The sequence below is a fragment of the Pleurodeles waltl genome, chromosome 2_1, assembly GCF_031143425.1.
Source record: "Pleurodeles waltl isolate 20211129_DDA chromosome 2_1, aPleWal1.hap1.20221129, whole genome shotgun sequence".
NCBI classification, from domain to species: domain Eukaryota; kingdom Metazoa; phylum Chordata; class Amphibia; order Caudata; family Salamandridae; genus Pleurodeles; species Pleurodeles waltl.
The window spans coordinates 544,618,546-544,638,577 of record NC_090438.1 but is presented as its reverse complement, the minus strand read 5'-3'; the positions used below and the strand labels follow the sequence as shown (position 1 = coordinate 544,638,577).

General features: G+C 42.1%; 1 protein-coding gene across 35 annotated transcripts in view; it reads left to right on the top strand.

Moving 5' to 3' along the window:
* CLASP2 (cytoplasmic linker associated protein 2) overlaps window positions 1–20,032 on the top strand; it is a 1,425,897-nt gene that overhangs the window by 173,259 nt on the left and 1,232,606 nt on the right. For all 35 annotated transcript variants that reach the window (XM_069214594.1, XM_069214706.1, XM_069214671.1 and 32 more), the window contains exons 3-4: window positions 6,699–6,802; window positions 13,941–14,032. In XM_069214594.1, the coding sequence (XP_069070695.1) occupies window positions 6,699–6,802; window positions 13,941–14,032 (196 nt within the window). The remainder of the gene's footprint in view (window positions 1–6,698; window positions 6,803–13,940; window positions 14,033–20,032) is intronic.

Here is a 20,032-nt window from a genome sequence, read left to right as displayed (position 1 = left end):
GCTTTAGTTTCAAATGATTTGTAGCACTCATGAGTCTTTGAACTTTGAATATTCAAAGATAATCATAAAAGGACATACATGAAATGAATAAAACAATAATTGTAGAAACAAGTGCTCTTTAAGATTCAGTAGTCATTAAAAGATCATACAGATTAAACTACAGCATGCAACAACTTTGATTGTGCGTGTTAAAATAGAGTTAAAATACCACTGTATTAGGGTGCCTTACAGCAGTCTTTAAAATATAGCCCACACTTTAATGAGGCATCTGCCTTCCGACATTCGGTCAAGTTCAGTATATCCTGGGTGGTGTCGGCATAATTGTGACAAGTTAGGTTTGAAGAGTTTATTTACTTGGATCACTTGTTGATCCATGAAACGCCTAAATCTTGTTTGAATGGTAATGATTGGAATGGGAGCAATGATCTTATTTGTGGGATCTCATTGAAGTGACTGTATCCATTAGTGCAGTGCCCTGTATTCCTTTATTATTCAGTCTTTTTGGAAAACGTTGTGGCTTTAGAAAAGGCTGCTCAGACATCAAATATTAGTAATAGAGTGACACCAATAGAATCTAAGATGTTCTCTTAATCACCCCAGAGTGCAATGGTGCTGATTCAATGCTTCCTCCTGGGCTGTCCCATTTGTTGGTCAGACAGGAGGTTATTTTTCTTCAAACGTTGTGAAAACCGTTGAATGCTGCTTGTTCATTAAGTTTGCTCATGAATGGTCCATTTAACATTGGTCAGATATTTGTTGGGTCCTCCACGATTGGTTTGACAAATAATGTTTTTAATTGTTTTGGGAATTCTTCTGGACACAACAATTAACTTTAGCTGTGGCCTTTTATGGTCTGGAAGTGGCTTGAAACTTTTTCTTGAAAGTGCATGGTGGGCAACAGTCAGTAGGGGGGATTGGTGATGCTGATTAGCATAATTAGGCCAATTTTATTTTATGGATAGTTGGTTACATTTACATAGTTTTAGATCAAATGGTTGTGATCTTTCCTGGTTAATTGTGTGATTCTTGGGGTGTCTGCTTCAGCTAGGAAGTAAGATCTTAAGCTTGTTTACTGAGCTAGTAATTGTTGCATAGTTTTTAAGGTGATTGATGTGGATTAGCATGCAATCAGGTTCTTAGAATTTAGAGATGATTTAGAATATTTGTTTTTGGGTTGAATTAGTGGGATTTAGTGTGGTAGGCATAGTGAATTTGTGTTGATTTTAATGGTTGCCTTGTAGGTTCTGTATTGTTTCGACATTTTGATTTTTTTCCCTGCATATTTCTCCTAGGTTTTCCTCTGTGTTTATGATAGAATTGAGTTTATTGGTGTGGTTGCCTTTGTCTTGATGCTTTAGCAGGAACTGATATGTCAGAGACTTCCATAAGCGGCTGATAGAGTTGCTGACAGGTATCAATGGGTTCAAAGGACTAATAGCCAAGATTTGCTCCTAGGGTTTGCTGCTGTTGAAGGTCTGTTTATAGAAATGTTATTTTGGATTGTTGGTGATCTCTTTGACAATTATAAGTAGTTGAATGTGATGATGTAATGGTCGATTCAAGAAGCAGTCCTCCTATCTCTCACTGAAATTAGGTCCTTTGATGCGATTTAATGCATGAAGGGTATTGTCCATGTCATATGTTGTCACAGGTGGTAGTAGTAACTGAGTGCTTTAAAATTGTTGAGTAGGTCTGAAGTCTGTTGAATAATCTCTCATGTATATGTTGAGGCCTCCAAAGATGCAGAGATTAAGGTGGTTAATAGTGATATCTGACACAGAGATCAGAATGTCTTAGTGAATGCTGTACTAAGTGGAGTTGGTCTGAAGATTTAAGGAAATTAGATAGTGAACTTTGGTGGTTGTAAACGGCTGACAAATAAGGATTTTCAGACTGATGTTATTTAGTAGTTGATTATGATAGTCATTGGAGAGATTTTGTATACTATGCCTAACATCCGCTGCACTATCTGCAAGGTCAGTTTCTGTATTTTGTTAGTCTTTTAGGAATGGTTTCATGTAATATGGCAGGAGCATCATTTGTATACATGTTTAAGTGTTAACATCAGTCTGGCCTGAAGTTGATTTGTATGTCATGTATATGGATACCATTCTTCCTTAAAGATCTAGCATTGATTAGGATGAAGTGAAGCTACTTTTGGAGATGAGCAAAAGGGAGTTTGGTATTCAGTACCCTAGATTGTGCTGTTGCTCTTAATGTGTTGGTTGTAGGAAATATGGGAGAGAAAGATGAAATATTGTGCTTTTATTTGTTACGTGCACTGGGATTTAAAGACCTCTGTGGCGTAGAATCGAGCATTCCTGTTTTAAATCTACTGGATGCTCTTGGTAATCCAGAGTTTTCGTCTGAGAGTTGTTAAGGCCTTTATCTCATTGGTGTAGTTCCCTTGGGATGCATTCCCTCATTGTGTTATTATCTAGACAGTACATGTATGCATATTCTGTCCTGGAAGTGGCTGTATTGTTGTTAAGTTGGTTACTTGAGTACTTGTTTCGGCACTTACCGCAATGGAGTCCTTAGGTTTGCTTCTCCCTCTTCTTCAGAACCATCCAGTAGACCAAATAGTGGTTTACTAGGGTTAGATTTGTGAGAAAGCTTGGTAGTCAGTTGTCAGGATGATTGATAGAGTATAGGATGAGGTAGGAAGGGCAGCAGTTATAGAGGATATTGACTAGAAGGTAGCCAGCGAGGGGTTGAATGTTAGTGTCAATAGGTGTTAGGTGGTTTGGAGCAGAATGCAGATCAGATTGTCGTTATGCAATTGTCTGTATTGTGGGTCAACAGTTATGGCGGGGGTGTTAGTGGAGATAGTGTGAAAGTGTTAGTGGGGTCTTTTACAAATATGTAGCCGATCAAGGCTTGATTGCTTTGCTGGGCAAAATCTGAAGTGGGGGGGTGTAGAGTGTGGCATTAGGTAGTAGAATGGTGTTAGAATGGTTAAGCAGAAGGCTGATTTAATTAGGTAGTGCGGATATAGAAACTTCTGTTAAAAGTAGTTTTTAAAGGGTTACTTGATGACAAAGGGGTGGGTGGTCTGTTTGGAAAGGGGACTTGCAGTAGTCTTTGGCTGGTCCTCATCTGGATCGCTGGAGAGATTCTGAGGGGGTCCTTGGCTAATGAGAAGGACTTTCCCCCTCAGTATGTTGGAGCATGAAACTCCAAGGTCATTTGATGATTAGAAAGATTACAGTTCTTAGCAATTAACGAAACCTTACAAACTTGTAACTAGTCCATTTATTTCCAAAATCCTAAACATTATATTGAACTGATTAAATTGCAACTCACAAAATGTAAAACAGTTTTTGTTCCAAAGGAGTCACTTTCACAAATAACCAGGCAGATACTGAACACATTCCACACCATAATAGAAAATTGTTTTGGGATACAACAAAAGTAGATGATGTTTCCGTTGGTGTTGGGAAAGAAAACTAGGGCATGAAAAGTTATACAGTTCTTACAGCCATGGAAATTGAACAGGGCCACATAGTGTTTGCTCCACCAAAACCTGTCTGCTGCAATGATTGTAAGTGGCAATTGTGAAAAGTGGTTTATTAGTTCAGGTGTATTAATGTCCATCACAAGTAATAAGGTCACCCACTTGCTAGGTCCAGGCAAAGGTTTCAGTAATATAAAGTTTAGCCTAATCCCTGGTAGCTGTGGCACAAAGCAAGCAGGCTGAACCTAAAGAAAATATGTAAAGCATATATAAGTACCAAAAGAGGTAAAAAGTCAAATACACAATACATTACAAAATCACACTCCAATCTATCAAAACAGAGTAAAATTTAATTAACAGAATTACGCCAAAATGTCAAAAATTAATTAACTGGACCCGGAGATATGTATTTTTAAAATGTTTTTAAGAGAACATGGCAGAAAGATGCGCCAATAACTAATTGTGGTGAATGGTTAGTTGTAGAGTGGGACCTAGGCGTGATTTAAAGCTGGCCACGATGGGGCGTGGGTCGAAATCACAAAGTGGGTTGACCCCACTAGGGACTCGAAGTAGGGAAGTTAAAAAAACATTCTAAGTACCTATCTGAAAAATAAATTTGTTGTTTTTCTGAAGAAAAACTCTTCTGTGTGTGGGATAAACCTGAAATTCAGTCTGACAGTCAGATGCTACTTTTCGCGATAGGGCTGCCAGAAGCTCTGGAGCAAAAGTTTTGAAAGTTCCCAGAATTCTTTGGTGCCCAAACAACCAGAAGAATATAAATCTAAGGCCCTCAGAACCTCAGCGGGAGCACCTACAGACTGAATGTGGCTCTTCACAGAATGTCCTATTCACCTTTTGTATGTTCTACCTATGGGTTCAACCTTGTGCTCCTTGGAGAGCTTTCTGTCCTTGGATTTCAAGTGGAAGGGGCTCCAACCATTTTCAGGCCCATCTCACTGGTCACACCTGCAAACTGCAGCAGGTTCAGTATGACTGATATACTTTTGCAAGTCCAAAAGTGTTTTGATGGGGTATTTTGAAGTGCCGCATTTAGGCCTGGCTCTGTCTAGGTGGTGGAGACGACTGTTAGGCGTTCCCTATCCAATGCTGTAAAAGTTCCCCGGGGGTAAGCCTTCCCAGTTTTACAGTGGTTCCTGTTTACCTTATTGCAAACAGGTCTAAAATGCCATGTACTAAGGCATTTTCAAGATGTTGGAAGTCTTTTGTCACTCTAAATTTGGGTACTAAGGATTGAGGCTGTGTGTGGGAGTGTCCTAAGGAAATTACCAGTATCCTCCCTCCTCCAAAATCCAAAGTCCAGTTTGAAGCAGGCACAAAACCTACAACAAACTAAGACAAGTCTTGTAGGACAGAAGTAGGGTCCTTCAGGAACCAGACAGGTGTACAGAAGAATTGCTTTGGCTTCCTGTTCTCTTGTTTTCAAATGCACCCAGTTGTTCGATGTGGATCAGCAGACGTGCCAAGCAGGATTTCACAGCATGATTTGACAGAATACCCATTGCTCCTCCTCTGAATATTCTTTGGAGTTCAGAGGAGTCATATGTTCCCATTCATGTCAACCTATTGTGTGCTGCTGGGAGTAATTTCACACCACATTGACATTTTACTCATACCAACTACAAGCTTGGAAAAGCTGGAGTGCTAATGCAAGTTAGCCTCCAGGCAAGAAAAAGGTGACTGTTTAAAAGCTACTTTTCCTTAATATTTATTTTTAGAGCAATCTCACTATTGGATTGGGTTTTTAATAACTATTAAAATTAGTTCTTTCATTTTGTTTTTCTAACTGATCCTGTTCATCAACAGCTGGCAGTGTTAGTATCTGATTCTGTGCTCTGGTTTCTAAATAGGACAGCTATGCGTTCCATAGTAAAATTTGCTTTTATGCCCCTGTCAGTGTAGGGACATGATAACATTAATTTTCTGCATGGCTCACTTTTATATATTAAGCACTCTATCTTGTGGGCTACACTTATGACACAGGGGTGACTTTACAAGTCACGCTGCCGGTTTTACATTGAAGCCATGTTTTCCTTAGTGATTGACACAATAATTTCTACAGTCCACCGTTGACACTTAGCTGTTTATGCCACATGTGTATTTCCGTACCATCTAATGTGGCCTTCCACGCAAGTTAAATAAGCCAATCAGGGTTTAGCCAATTTCTACATGCTTTAGGGTTCTGAGCACATACAGTGGGCACTGCAGAGCAAGAGTCCAAAAACCAGCAATCAAACTCCACAAGAAATGGAGCTGACGATGTATAAAGTCGCATTTTCTCACAGGCATTAGATAAAATAGAGACTGAGTCCCTCCTGAGCCTCATCACAACCTTGAAACTAGCTCTTGTAAACATACCTTCATGTCTGCCATAAGTGGCATACTTATACTGCCCTATGTGCTCTGGTGCCATCTTGGGTATATGATTTAGACATAATCCCAACAGATTAAATAGCAGTTGATTAAAATAAGGAGAGCAGCATGAGATGCTCTACCTGCTCAGAAGTAAGGATTTTGATTTCTTTCCTCTGGGACTCATAAAGGGCTTCCTCTTTTTAGTAGTAGCCATAGATATTGTGCCAAAGATGAGGAAGCATCAAAGCTTTCCAGGACCATGCTGTATCCTCAAACAAATTAAATGGTACTTTGTGCCTATAAACCTTTACATCGTTTTATGCTATTAGTCCCTCTTTACATAACAATTGTGGTTACCCACCATGGTAATACCCAACACATTGTTATTTGGCTTCATCATATTGGCAATAAACAGCCTTAATCCACAGACTAATGCTTCATGCCTTCTTTGTCAAAACAGTCTTAATACAGTTTCAGATCAGAGCTTGAGGTGCACAGGTGACGTACATGGGTAATGACAGTTCCTTCCAAGTAGGACATAAAAGCACATTATTAAGGATATGTAGACAGTTTCCAAACATTTATCCTGCAAAGTGATTTACTGATTGTTATGGATGTGAAATAACCATTGTTATAGTAACAAATGTATAATCTTCCATTGATTCCTTCATTACATTAAATATAATTCTTATATTGTAAAATTTAGGATCATGTAGTTGATGAAAAATATGCATGTATAATTGGTGTCAGTGTTTTGATGATATTTTTCATTTATACAGCTGAAGTTAATATTTGTACTATTCTCATATTACTTCCAGTAACCTTTTACAACCTGAACATGACAATATGAAATTATTTGTCTTTGTAGTTCTTATTGTGCTAATGGATCGACTGGGAGATGCAAAAGACCAAGTAAGAGAACAGTCACAGAATCTTATACTGAGGCTAATGGAGCAGGCGGCTCCTCCAATGGTAAGAGTGCTTTAAAGTAAAAACCTTGCACCGTAATTTAGCAGTTAACCGAGAGTAGTGTGTAAAGATCAATGCTAAAATGTACTTCTTCTGAGTTGATCCTCCTCAGAAACCATATTTCTTTGGCAGACAATTCTAATTAGACTGAATGGATGCATTATGTTGTTTTCAAATTCGTGCAATGGCATTTAAGAAAACACTTAAAAAATCTGTAACATACATATAACTATCCACAGTTCATATTGCATTTATAAAAATAAAAGGAGTGGCTATCTTGATATAAACAGCTGGTTCAGTAGCAATGAATTTTACTGTTGGTGTCCTTGGGCCTTTCTCCACCATGGTGCTGCCACCTAGCTGCTAATTACAAGGTGATGCTACATACAGCAGCAGTCAGGTGACTCTGTCACCAGCTCGCCAAACCCATGCCAGATACGTATCCAGTGGTGATGTTCACCCCGAAATATGTACATGGCCTGGTGTGTCGGATGGATGGTGGTTGCAGCAGTCAGCCCAGGGCTGGTTGCAGACATGATTTACACTATATGAAGTGGACTTTTGGGAATCTATAAGTGTATGGTGTGACATAATAACATTTTTATCCATATCATCTTTTAGCCTAGAGGTTGTGCTTGGGAGAAGTATGATCAGGGTAGAGATGACAATCTGTGTACACCAGTGTTAGTACTTAACATGCTTGAAGCATCCATAAGATGCATACTGAGATGAAGATACACTCCTGTCCTCCTGGCGTCTATTGGAGGATCTAGAGACAGAATCAGACTGTAGATCCTGAACAAGTAAAATATTGTGTTTCATGCAACACCAGGTTTACATTGAAAGGAAGCACACATTGCAGGTGGTTTTACAATTTAAGAAGTGTGCTGAGAGCCCGCCCATTCCTTCTTGCTAGTTACTTTGTTAGAAGGCAAATAGAGTAGCAACTGCAGATGAGAAATTTTCTGAGAGGAGCAGCCATCACAGTGGAATATCAGTTTATAAACCGGAGGACATCATTTGTAGTTGTAGTACCCAACGGCATCTTTGAATCGAGGGCACAGCTAAACTGCCATCCAGTAAATTAAGAGATAGTGAATAAAGTCATGAGCATGGCCATCGGTTCTCCAGTCAGCCTGCCTCTTTGGGAGGATCTTCTGTCGTGGCAACAGGGGAGGGTCCTGTACCTGGACCTGTGTACCCTCCACCTTCATGCGTGAAGATTGAGCGATGAGAATTGACAGATTCTTACCTTCCTCCCAACGTCTGCAATGTTGTTCAGGCAGCCAGACTTCCTTCTTAGGTTCTTGACATTAAAAACTGCCTTCTTAGTGGCCGTAACATCAGCTAGGAGGGTCTGCAAATTGCAGACACTCTGCGCACCCTCCTTCTATCACCTTCTAACCAGACAAGCTGGTTCTCAGGACTTGGCTCTTTCTTCCCAAAGGTTGTTACTGCCTTCCATGCATGCCCGACCATCACCCCACCTACCTTCTTTGCTCCGCCTCATCCCTCCAAAGAGGAGGAGAGACTCCACTGTCTGGACCCAGCAGAGCATTGTCCATCTACTTTGAAAACACAAATGAATTTCAGGTAGGTGATCAACTCTTCATGGGCTATAAGGGAGCCAAAAAAGGAAAGGTGGTGCAGAAAAAGACCATCTTGTCATTAACCACTTAATGCATTAGGATCTGATACACATTGACCAAGAAGCAACCATCTGAGGGCTTGCGAGCTCACTCCACCAGAGCGAAGGCTCAGCCACGCATTAGCATGTGGCATTTCAATCCTGGACATCTGTCAGGCAGCATCATGGGCATTCCAATACGTATTCCCCAAAAATTACTGTCTGGACAGTCAGGTCTGTTGTGACAAGCATTTTACATGTTTAGTCCTGCAGGACTTTCTGATGTAATTGACTACGCAGTCTCACCTCCTGGTTAGCTATCTCTTCTTAGATAAGGAATCTGTGGCTAAAAGTCTGTATCAGATTAACAAATTACTTAACTTTGGTAGAGCCTTTTCTGTTAAAGACTCTAGCTAGCTGCAGATTCCATAACGACCCTCCCATCTTTCCTGCTCTGCGAACTGATTACACTGTGAGGGACACCCTTTTCAGGGCCTTAGCTTGTCACACCAGCGGTCAGTGTTCATCATGGCTCCGCGCACCTGGTGTGGAAAGTCGCAAAAATAACTGACATCAGCATGCAAGTCTGTAGCATGTAAGGTGTTACTCAATGTAAGTAACTTGTTCTACAGGGCGCAAGGCCAGATGGCTTGCAAGAACAAGACAGGCAAAGACTCTCCTATCCCAGGTATCTAGCAGACTCAATCGGCAAACTGCTAGCTGGAGGCATTCAGAAGGGTGTAGTTAAGAGTTTATAGGACAGAAAATGAAGCCTATTAGCTACTATTGTTTCATATCAAAGGAATCTTGCTAAAGGTAGGAGTAGAGTCAGAGAACAGCTGGGCTAAGATTTAACCAAATGAGAATTTTAAACCTATGCCGTGCTGGCCTAGCTTTCTACGGAATCTCGTTTTTACCATGCAATGACAATGCAAGAGAAACTTGCGCGCAAGGAAACTCTAGGACTTCAGGAGGATGCCTATTCATGTAAATTAGAAAGAGAAAAGGGCACTGAGGGATCTAAGAAAAGCAACACAATGCAGGCTGAAAGGTAACATGAGGCAAGCCGATTTGCCTGTCGGAGCAGCAACCTGAAAAGCACCTTATCTCTCACCCTGGCCTGTGGATGGTGGCTATCTGACTAGGGTCTGAGCCATGATATAATTAGGATTTGTCCGACTGAGGTTTGTCTGCCTTTGGGGCCTTCGGGAACTTGAAAGAGTTTTGGGACGAGAAACCCTGTTCAACATTTTGGCTTCCTTTAACCTAGCAGTAGTAGATACAATTTTGGCCTGTTAAATATTATATAGTTTCTGCTGATGTTGCTAGCCATGACTGCGCAGCCTCACCTTCCGCAATGTACTTTTCAGCAGTGGGCAGTATTCTTAAAAAAAATTAAAAAAAAAAAAAGGTTGAAATTCTTGCCTTTCTGTCATCCTGATTTGTCCTCAACTCTACCTGGTGAAGTTTACCTTGTGGTTTACTAGGCCTTCTCGGAATATGCTTCCTTTTTGGTGTACAGGCTTAGAGGTCGCTGGTCCCTGTTGGATGCGTCACTGGTTGCAGGTTTTTGAGTCAGGAGACAAAGCAGTTGTTGTCTTCCGTATTCTCTGCAGGGCTTGTAGGTCAGCAGTCCATCTTGTTTCTTCAGGTTGCAGGAATCTGATTTTCTGGGTTCTGGGGTGCCCCTAAATACTAAATTTAGGGGTGTGTTTAGGTCTGGGAGGGCAGTAGCCAATGGATACTGTCCTAGAGGGTGGCTACACCCTCTTTGTGCCTCCTCCCTGTGGGGAGGGGAGCACATCCATAATCCTATTGGGGGAATCCTCCAAAACTAAGATGCCCTCTGGGTGCATGTTTCTATAAATTGTACACAGGCATTAGTGTGCATTTATTGTGCTGAGAAGTTTGATACCAAACTTCCCAGATTTCAATGTAGCCATTATGGAACTGTGGAGTTCGTGTTTGACAAACTCCCAGACCATATACTTTTATGGCTACCCTGCACTTACAATGTCTAAGGTTTTGCTTAGACACTGTAGGGGCATAGTGCTCATGCACCTATGCCCTCACCTGTGGTATAGTGCAGCCTGCTTTAGGGCTGTATGGCCTGCTAGAGGGGTGACTTACCTATGCCACAGGCAGTGTGAGGGTGGAATGGCACTCTGAGGGGAGTGCCATGTCGACTTAGCCATTTTCTCCCCACCAGCACACACAAGCTGTGAGGCAGTGTGCATGTGCCTAGTGAGGGGTCCCCATGGCGGCATAAGACATGCTACAGCCCTTAGAGACCTTCCCTGGCATCAGGGCCCTTGGTACCAGGGGTACCAGTTACAATGGACTTATCTGAGTGCCAGGGCTGTGCCAATTGTGGAAGCAAAGGTACAGTTCAGGGAAAAAACCCACTGGTGTTGGGGCCTGGTTAGCAGGGTCCCAGCACACTTTCAATCAAAACTTAGCATCAGCAAAGGCAAAAAGTCAGGGGATAACCATGCCAAGGAGGTATTTCCTTACAACAACTGTCTGCAGGAAAACAATCTGAAGATGGAGTCCAGGACTTTGCGCATTTCCAGCAAGAGGAGGAGTCACTTTATGCCATGATTAGAAAGATTTTTTTAGCAAAAACATCTTGCAACCTTCCGGACGCAACACTAGATGGTGAAAGTATAAAGATCATGTGAATCTGATGCTTACTGGTTAAATAACATTTTCCTTAGATGGAGATGTTGCTACTTTTGTGTAACCAGGATAATGTAACAACTCTGAAGAGTACAATTCAGATTTTCTCTGGTCAATGGAATAAACTTAAATTTTGATATAGATACCCGGTAGTTGGTTTTAGTGAGTGAAGGCTTGACTAAACCAGCTTTATGAAGGTCCGGTCTGGTCTGTTGAGCCGATTTTAGATTAGTGTTCTGTTCAAGTGCAACCCTACCACATGTAGAACGATTATTATGATTTGACTCTAGACTGAAACATTGATTCCACATGTTCAACTGTCAAACTTTGTTGAGCACATGAGATAGATTTGTAATTTCGAACGGCCACAGGCCTCGACCATTATTGACATTATCCTCCTCCCTGTTCGTATACATGAGATAAGATGTCAAGCTACTTATCTGTGTGCACTATAAAACAAGCACTGTAATAAAACAATTCTTATCTTTTACCCCTCTTGCCTCCTCCACCTGGTCATTGCCTTCTATGAACACACAGAGCTTCCGGCAAAATACATTTTCATATTGTAAATGTGTAAACTCAAAAAAACAAAGCAGCTATAAGGGTATAGAAAAAGTAATGAAAAAAAGACATATATATATATATATATATATAATATATATATATATATATATATATATATATATATATATATATATATATATATATATATATATATAATATATTTTTTTTTAAAAGACTCCACACAGACCACAAAAGGCTATCTCTGTACTTTTCATTTCCACGCCCCCAAGAAGAAAGCACACCTCTAGGCTATATTGGGAGCAGAAAGGCTCCACCTCTCAGATTTATCAGTGACATTTTCTTAATCGACTTAAAGAGAATAAATCACTTGTGACTGAACTATACACTGACCTGGCAAATACCAATTTGGCATTGATAAAGCCCCTGGCCTGCGCACCACCACAAGGTGAAACATGTGTTGGCTGTTCTTTTGCTCATGGACAACTATGGTTACAACTGTGAAATATAAGGAATAATGATCCACCACCTAAATTTAAACTTTAATGTGATCATAAATTTGCAAATAACTGATTTTTTAAAGGAATGCTATGAACAGTTGAATATCTAAATAGATTTGGAGATTGCCTCCACTATCTTTTCGCAATACTATGATCTAAATTTCCCCACAGTTACAGTATTTACATGTTTAATTTACATAAAGAATTGCACTCGATCACAAGCAAGTGTATGATTTGCAAATTGTTGTTATGCCTATGAAGGCTATGACCAGTTTTGTCATAGTTGTACTCTTGCTTTATCCATTATTTCTTGAAAGGTGACAGTGCACGATTGCTGTCGTCAGCGAGCCCTAAAAAGAAGATTCTGGTCACCAATAGGTTTAAAAGGGGAGTTAAAAATAGAACACCCAAAGAACAAAACAGAGGTTTCTAGTACCTTACAGTCATGAGATAAAACCCCCATCTCGTTTTATAGCCCCCATCTGCTAGGCACTAGATCTTCTCATAATTGCTTTGAATCCATTCTCTTTTGTTAACCTCTGGATGTGCTTCATCGGGTCAACTCTGAAAACATTACATTTCGCTGAATCTCTGTCCTAGGAATTATTTGTGAAAATGCTTCAATTTTGTCGTAATGTTGCCCTTGAGGTGCTTTGGACCAAATCCTTTAACTGGCCTACTCTGGGCACCAAGGTGGGCTTCTCCGTGCACTGATGCTTCAGCTGCTTAGACTCCAGTGCCAAAAATTATAGTTTAGAAATCCCTAGGCTCAACTCTAGTAAAATACACAGATGTTAAAGGTAAGACACCTCCTCTTATTGGGATTGCACTTACCCTAAAAGGCGGAGACAGGTCTCATTCACTCCGTGTTAGGGTGAAATAGGACTGTACCTCTAGAATGCTGGTACCATTGACCACATAATCTGGATTCCAGGAGGAAACAGTCAACTTCACTGAGAATGTGGAAACACTTCAGGCGCTTCCAACTCAGAGAACAAATCTAATGAAAAGTAAAGAAACCAAGATCATCTAATAAATGCATGATTAGCTGGAATGCCATCATTTTATATTAGTAGGGTGAGTTACTTTAAAGCATTTTATCTTCATATGCTGAAAGTTTCACAAATGACTTGGATATCATCCTCATTCTGCCTAACAAATGTTTTCCCTAGGCCTCCTTCATCCATTGTGGAAAAAACACATGTTGTAAAGGTTAGGTATGTGAAGGACCAAATCTTACAGGAACAACTGCCCAAATATTTTTGTTTTTGACTAAGTGGCGGTGCAAAGTTTGTTTCTAAATATTTGGATGTGTAAGCTTCTTAGCTTTATGCTGTTAGTTGCTCTGGCTGAGTCTATCTGATGGAAAGCTGTTTTCTGTTTCAGTCTAATATATTGATTTACTCTAGAGTTGTCGATCTATGGCTAGGTAGTGTGGCACTCCACCCAAAGGAATAATCATATTGATAAATTGAATGTAGAGATTAAGTATATTGCAAAATTTAACTTTGTGAGAACATGTTAGTTCTTCACTTGTCTATGTAAAATTGTATTTCAGCGAGAAACATGATACAGCATGTAGCACTCGGTCATTGGGCATCAATAAACATATTGGGGAAACATTTCAAATAGAAGCACATGGACTTTAATGGTTTTATCAAAAGTCTGTTCTATGTTCAACTAGCTCCTGACTACCTAAAAATGTTTCTTTTGTGATTTTGTAACCAATCAGAATGTTTTTAACAGATGTGCATCTTACATTCTTAGTTTTTTCCTGTAATGCAAACCAAGTGTGTATAATTTATTTTGACAGCATGTCTGGGAGCGTCTCGCTGCTGGCTTCAAACACAAGAACATCAGAACGAGAGAAGGGGTCTGCATGTGTCTCATTGCAACCTTAAACACGTAAGCACATGCTTTTTGCTTTACATGCGCCTGTATTGTATTTGTCAACTACTTTTAAAATGTTTCTGTAGTTTTGTGCTTATTTAGAATCTTTTCTTAATTAGAAACTAAAGATATGTAATTCGTGGGGCTGAGAATGAGGCATTAATGGAGATCTTACCATCTTGGTTTAAGTTTTTCTCCTTTGCAGGAAAAATATCTGTTGAAGTACTTGAATCTGCCAGGCACTGTTTCGAAATTAGCAGGCCTGCATTTGTGAAAGAGTAGTAACTGTTTCATAATAAGTAAATACTACGGATAAATATTGTCCAAGGGTGAGTAAGCAAAGGATCATACCAAGGATGTATTAATTGGATACAAGGATGAGCCAAAAGCATGACCTCCTGCAAATAAGCCTATTATTGGACGTTAGAACATCCAACCAGAAAGTCTCTGCCCATTGTATTGTGCAAAATGCAAATTACCATACGTAAATCCAACTACATGTCTTGTATGGTCGAGGGATTAAATATAGGGCCTGGCCTTCAGTCAACCACATGATGTTCACAGCTTTTGGCCATGCTCAGTAGGGCTTTGGCAACAAGACGTGGCCTGTGGCCAACACCATGCTTCACACGTTCTCTGGCCGTTACTAGTGCGTCTCTGTGGAGATGTCCTCTTGCTTCTGCGCATCAACAACGCACCACCGTATGGGTGTATGGCAACCTCGAACTGGATAGTGCCTTCGGTTGTGCACGTCACTGGGGTTGGACACAGGTTCCTGACTTGCTGCAGCAACCTGCATACAGCCAACCCCAATGCTGCAAGAGGTTGGCCACAAGGTCTGGCCCCGGGAACCCCATCTCCCAGCCCTTTTTTTTCTTTTTAAAGGAAGGGGGGAGCCACATGCCCCCCACCGAACCGATTATGGCAATAGGGACCCCATTCCCCAAGGACTTATTTATTTTTATGGGGAGAGGGGCAGTGTGGCACCCATCCCCCAGCGTGGTTAGGCCCTGGGGACCCCATCCCTCAGGGCCACTGCAAAACATAAAGAGGGGGGCATGTGGCCCCCTCCTTGAGTCTTGTTAGGCTCTGTGGACCCTAGCTCCAGGGCTACTCATTTAAATATAGAGGAGGGAACTGGACAGCTAACTTCCCTGAGCCTCTTAAGGCCCTGGGGTCCCCATCCCCCACAGCCTTTTGTTTTTATAAAAGGGGAAGGATGCCACACAGCCCCCCTCCCCATGCTTTATTTTTTTGTTAAAGGTGAGGGGGGCTGCGTAAACCCCCTCCCGAGCCTTGTTAGGCCCCGGGGACACCATCCCTTATGGTGTGCATTTTTTGAAGGGGTTGAAGGGCTCCAGGCCACCCCCTCCCCACCCACCTCCATGCATCCCCGAGCCACTGTTGACCCTGGGGACCCCATCCCTTGGGGCCTCATTTTTCAAAGGTTGATGCTCCCCCAGGACACCTGTCATATACTTGTAGGGGTTATGGGGGAGTCCCAAAGCCTCAATGGCGCCAGCCAGCTCCTCTCCTGCAGCTGGAGCCGACACTGCTCCCACTTGCAGGGTACAGCTACTAATGCTTCTCCCTCTAGGTGAGAGCAATATTTTGATCTGCTTCTGCCTGCAAAGTCTGCTCCCAGTCGGCAGGAGCATTTTTAAAGCAGACTTAATGTTTGCTCCTGCTTTGCGGAAAATCAAAAAATGCTCCTGCAAAGCTAAGAGCAAATGCAGATTTCTCTCCCCTTGCTGGTATGGGACGGGAAACTGCTATGTCCCGGGATGGGTTTCCCTGGACATAGTTTGTGAGCTGTTCCCCATTAATAGCTCAGGGAGAGAGGCCCCTAAACACCCGCTCCCTTACAAAAATCAGGTTGTGATGGGTGGGGGAGGAGGGGTTTGGGCTTTTCATGGCTCTGGGAAGGGTGGGGGGGGGAGGGGGAAGGTTGCATCCAAGTAATGAGATTCGTGGCAATCAGGTGGAAGACCGTGGATATCGGAGAAGGAAACCTATATGTTGCCTTCATCGATCTACGAGTGGCCTTCAGCCTATTTCCGAGATACAAGCTGTGGCAGAAACTGAATAACATGGGAGTTCCTAGTGGTCTTTTGAATTTAATTGTACGGCTGCATGAAGGCACCTATGCCCGAATTAGAAGTGGCACGGAAGGTGAACTAACAGACCCAGTTATTATTGAGCGAGGGGTGCAGCAAGTCTCTATCCTTGCCCTTACCCTCTTTCTTCGGTATGTAAATATTTGTATTAAGTACTTACATCATTGCGAGAATGACTCGCCATGGTTGGCTGGTCAGAAAATCCCAGAGTTGCTTTATGCGGATGATAGTCTCATCGTGGCAAAATATCCCATGGGATTACAAAACTAGTCGACCAATTTTGCTCATTATGCAAAGACTGACTTGGAGATCAATGTCTGCAAGACAAAATTGATGATTTGTAGCCAGGGAAAGAAGAAAGTGAATGCTAGAATAATGATGAACTCTAATTCATTGGAAAGGGTCAAAGAGTTTGATTATCTAGGAATGAGATTGATGGACTCTGGCGAATGGGTTGCCCATATCAGTAAAGGTGCCCTTATTATATGTCATAGAGAGGGGCTTTGGGCTGTAAAGCCAAAACTGTAGCTAGTCCACCATTAAACCGTATTGTAGAAATGTATAAAGCTCAGATTAGGGGAGCTGCTCTATATGGAGCAAAATTATGGGGCTCCAACAGACAACAGGACATCCTACAAAATAAAGAAAACAATTTCATCAGATATATAGCCAGGATGGGGAAGAATACTCGACTGATTCCCCTCACATTGGATCGTGGTTTGAATAATATCAAAGATCATGCAGCTCTGAAGCCTCTCTTTTATTGGGTCCGCCTCTGGAAGACAGAGAAACTGGAACCCTTTCTGGAGGTAGTCAGAGATTTATTAAGGAACCCAAGTAGTTGGAGCAGGGTTGATTGAGGGAAATGAAATCGGCCTGGGCCGAAATGGGCGTCCCCCAGTTTTGTTTGGACTCCCGAATTGATCCCAACCAATGCTGCTACGTCAGTTAAGCAGAGATATTGGGGGAGGGTCAAAGAGCAGAAACAAGGCGGGACGACTAACATCTGAATTTCTGCTTTTTAAACAGGAGCCTTGTCTTCAACTATTCTTTGACCTGCCAATCCCTTCCTATGCCTGCTCCTTATTCCTCCAGTTTACATACGGGTATTTTACCGGCTAGTGCACTCACTGCCCGATGGTCATCTCACAGCTCTGAGGCCAACTAATATATAATGTGTAATTCATCTGTGGAGACAGTTGAACATCTACTCTTTTTCTGTCCCTCATATAAGATTCCTAGGAAAAAATGGATCATTCCACTTTGTAAGTCCCTGTTATTATATGATCGTGTCAGTGCTTACAAATATGATACATCCACATTGGTTGTAAGTTACTAAATATCGGTCAGCTGCCTGGTCCACACGTCGTAGGACTCTTACAGCACAAGGAGGGAAAGGTTAAGAAAAAGAAAAAAAAATGTTTTGGCTGATACGGTGTGGAGCTTCTACATCACTCAGGTAGGAATGTTCAAGTTAAGAGTCCCCAGCTTTGCCCAGGTACATGGGACGAGTTTAATAGGTTAGAAAATGAAATGGGAAAATGTATTTTTTACCACCACCATATTATCATTGCCTAACTAATGATCTATCCCCGAAGTTCTGCATATGGCTAGTATTCTAGCTTTTGCTAGGAATAGCCGTAAGTGACTCCATTCGACCAAGGAATTGCATTGGCCACTAATATGACTTTTTGCCTTAGAGCTGTATTACATTGTGCACTTTGCTCCTGTGGTTTTCTCCACTGCACTTAATAGGTTTTAATACCATCGTAACCTAAAGCTGCTAGTTGTAATACGTTGGAAACAACATTTTTATCATTTATTTTCTTTTTTGTATTATTACTGTGCTCGTAATGTTATATCTTCCAAAGTTTACACTCTGGCATTCTTTCAGCCTTAGGCTGGAAGGGCTCCTTTTTTTAATTTTTTTATTTTTTGAGGTTTTAATTGTAAATCATTTTTAATATCAAAATTCTCAAAAGTTTATGGCAATTATTTGCATTTGTACTCGATTTTCTTTTTTTTTCTCTTTCTTAACTATTAATATTTAAATTGCTGTCTATTGCAATCTTTTTGGAAGAGCTTCCGAAAGATACAGCAAACTGTAAAGGGGATTTTAACATGTTTTTTTTTTTTTTTTTTTTTTGTATGGCTATAAAATTGTATGTTTCAATATGTCAAAGAACTATGACCTCCCTCCATCTACCCCCAGGCACCCAACTTAATAATATAAAGTAGCTCTGTCATCTTTCTCCAAAGCTCACCAATAATGTTATACAAATGTATAATTCAATAATGCACAGAGTGCCATATTTAGCAATAGTGATTAGTTGAAAAATATGAAGTTTTATCAAAATACATTTCTGATGGATACAACTACCTGTGGATTCCTCACCTCATCAATTCACCCTTGCACCAGCATCCGACAGAAAATCCTCTTCCCAGCTCTCTTCGAGGACGTCACAATTGCATGGCACACGCGACTCAGTCTGACGTCACTGTGCCAATAAGAGGTCCTTGCTGGCGTGCTGGCGTCCGTTCCCTTTTTTCCGTGCCTTCGACGCTAACGGTTTTCTCCTAGCTCTCACTTCTGTTGGGGGTTTTGTTTTGTTGCTAGCAGAATTGTTAGTTATAATGTCTCCCTCTAGGAAGTCCAGTTTCAAGCCATGCAGAGAGTGCGGGGTCGCATGTCGGTCACTGACCCTCATGAAGATTCTTTGGTGCCTTAGCTCTGAGCATGACGTCGACGAGTGTGTGTCTTGCCAGAGCATGAATCCAAAGGCGTTAAAGGAAAGGGAGGCCAAGCTCTTTTTGGCTAAGGCAAAGAAGGATCATAGGAGCCATCGTAGATCCTCTTCCCATGCTGCTTCTAAGAAGCATAAGAAACTGTGTCGTCGTGACTTCCGGTATCGTTCGGCTCGGAGCCGATCGAGATCTCCATCTTGTCGGCAAAGTGGGAGGTGTGTCCGACAGTGACTCCTCAACCCCAGAGCCCTGAGGCCTCTTTCGCGCTGTCTGTCTTTGAGGTTGTGGCGCCTCCGCACAGGCCTCAGTTTTCACCTGCTGCTCAGGAGTCCAAGGTTCAGCAAGCACAGGTGCATCAGGGAAACCAGAGGTATCCTGCCTTCCCGGCTCCGTGAGCGGATCCAGCGGCATTTTTGAATGCCATGTTCTCTATGTTCAAATCGCTGGCCCCTGCTTGTGCACCGGCTGGTCCCACGGGTCCATTGGCATTTTCGTTGGGCTCCCCTGCTCCGTACAAGGCGGCACCGTTTATGCCATTCTAGCCGGCTGAGAGTACCGGACCGGCGCCGATGACATCACCTCGAGGCCCTGTGGATCCTATGATGTTGCCATCTAGATCTATGGCGCTGATTTCATCACCCTGTCAGCCGACGCCGTTGGTAGAGCCGCGAGCATCCTCTGCGCCATTAGGATCCGTGCCAGCCCCGGATCCGAGTGATGGGTTCGAACCGAGTGATGGAGCCAACCTTCCTCCCTTGTTCCATATCAGGTGTTGAAGCCGGTGTCTTCGACGTCGGCAAATTCCATGTCGAAGCCGAGGTTGGAAGCTCGATTGAGGTCACGCAGGAAGGCTTTGCGGCTCTTAGAGGAGGAAGAGTATCAAAGGCAGTTGTTGGAGGAAGGAGAATTTATCGAGCACTTCGGAGGGTATCAAGGCCTGGAGTCAGCCAGTGGACTGGATACTTCCCTGGAATGGGACTTGTCTTCACCAGGGGAATTTACAGAGGAGGCAGCTTCTTTTCACACAGTGATCAGGAAGGCAGCTGCCTTTTTAGAACTTCCATTGCCTGCTGCGGAAGTAAAGACGAACATTTTAACGGAGGTCCTGCATCCTTCTTCAGCTTCTGCAGACCCTTTGCTTCCATTCAACGAG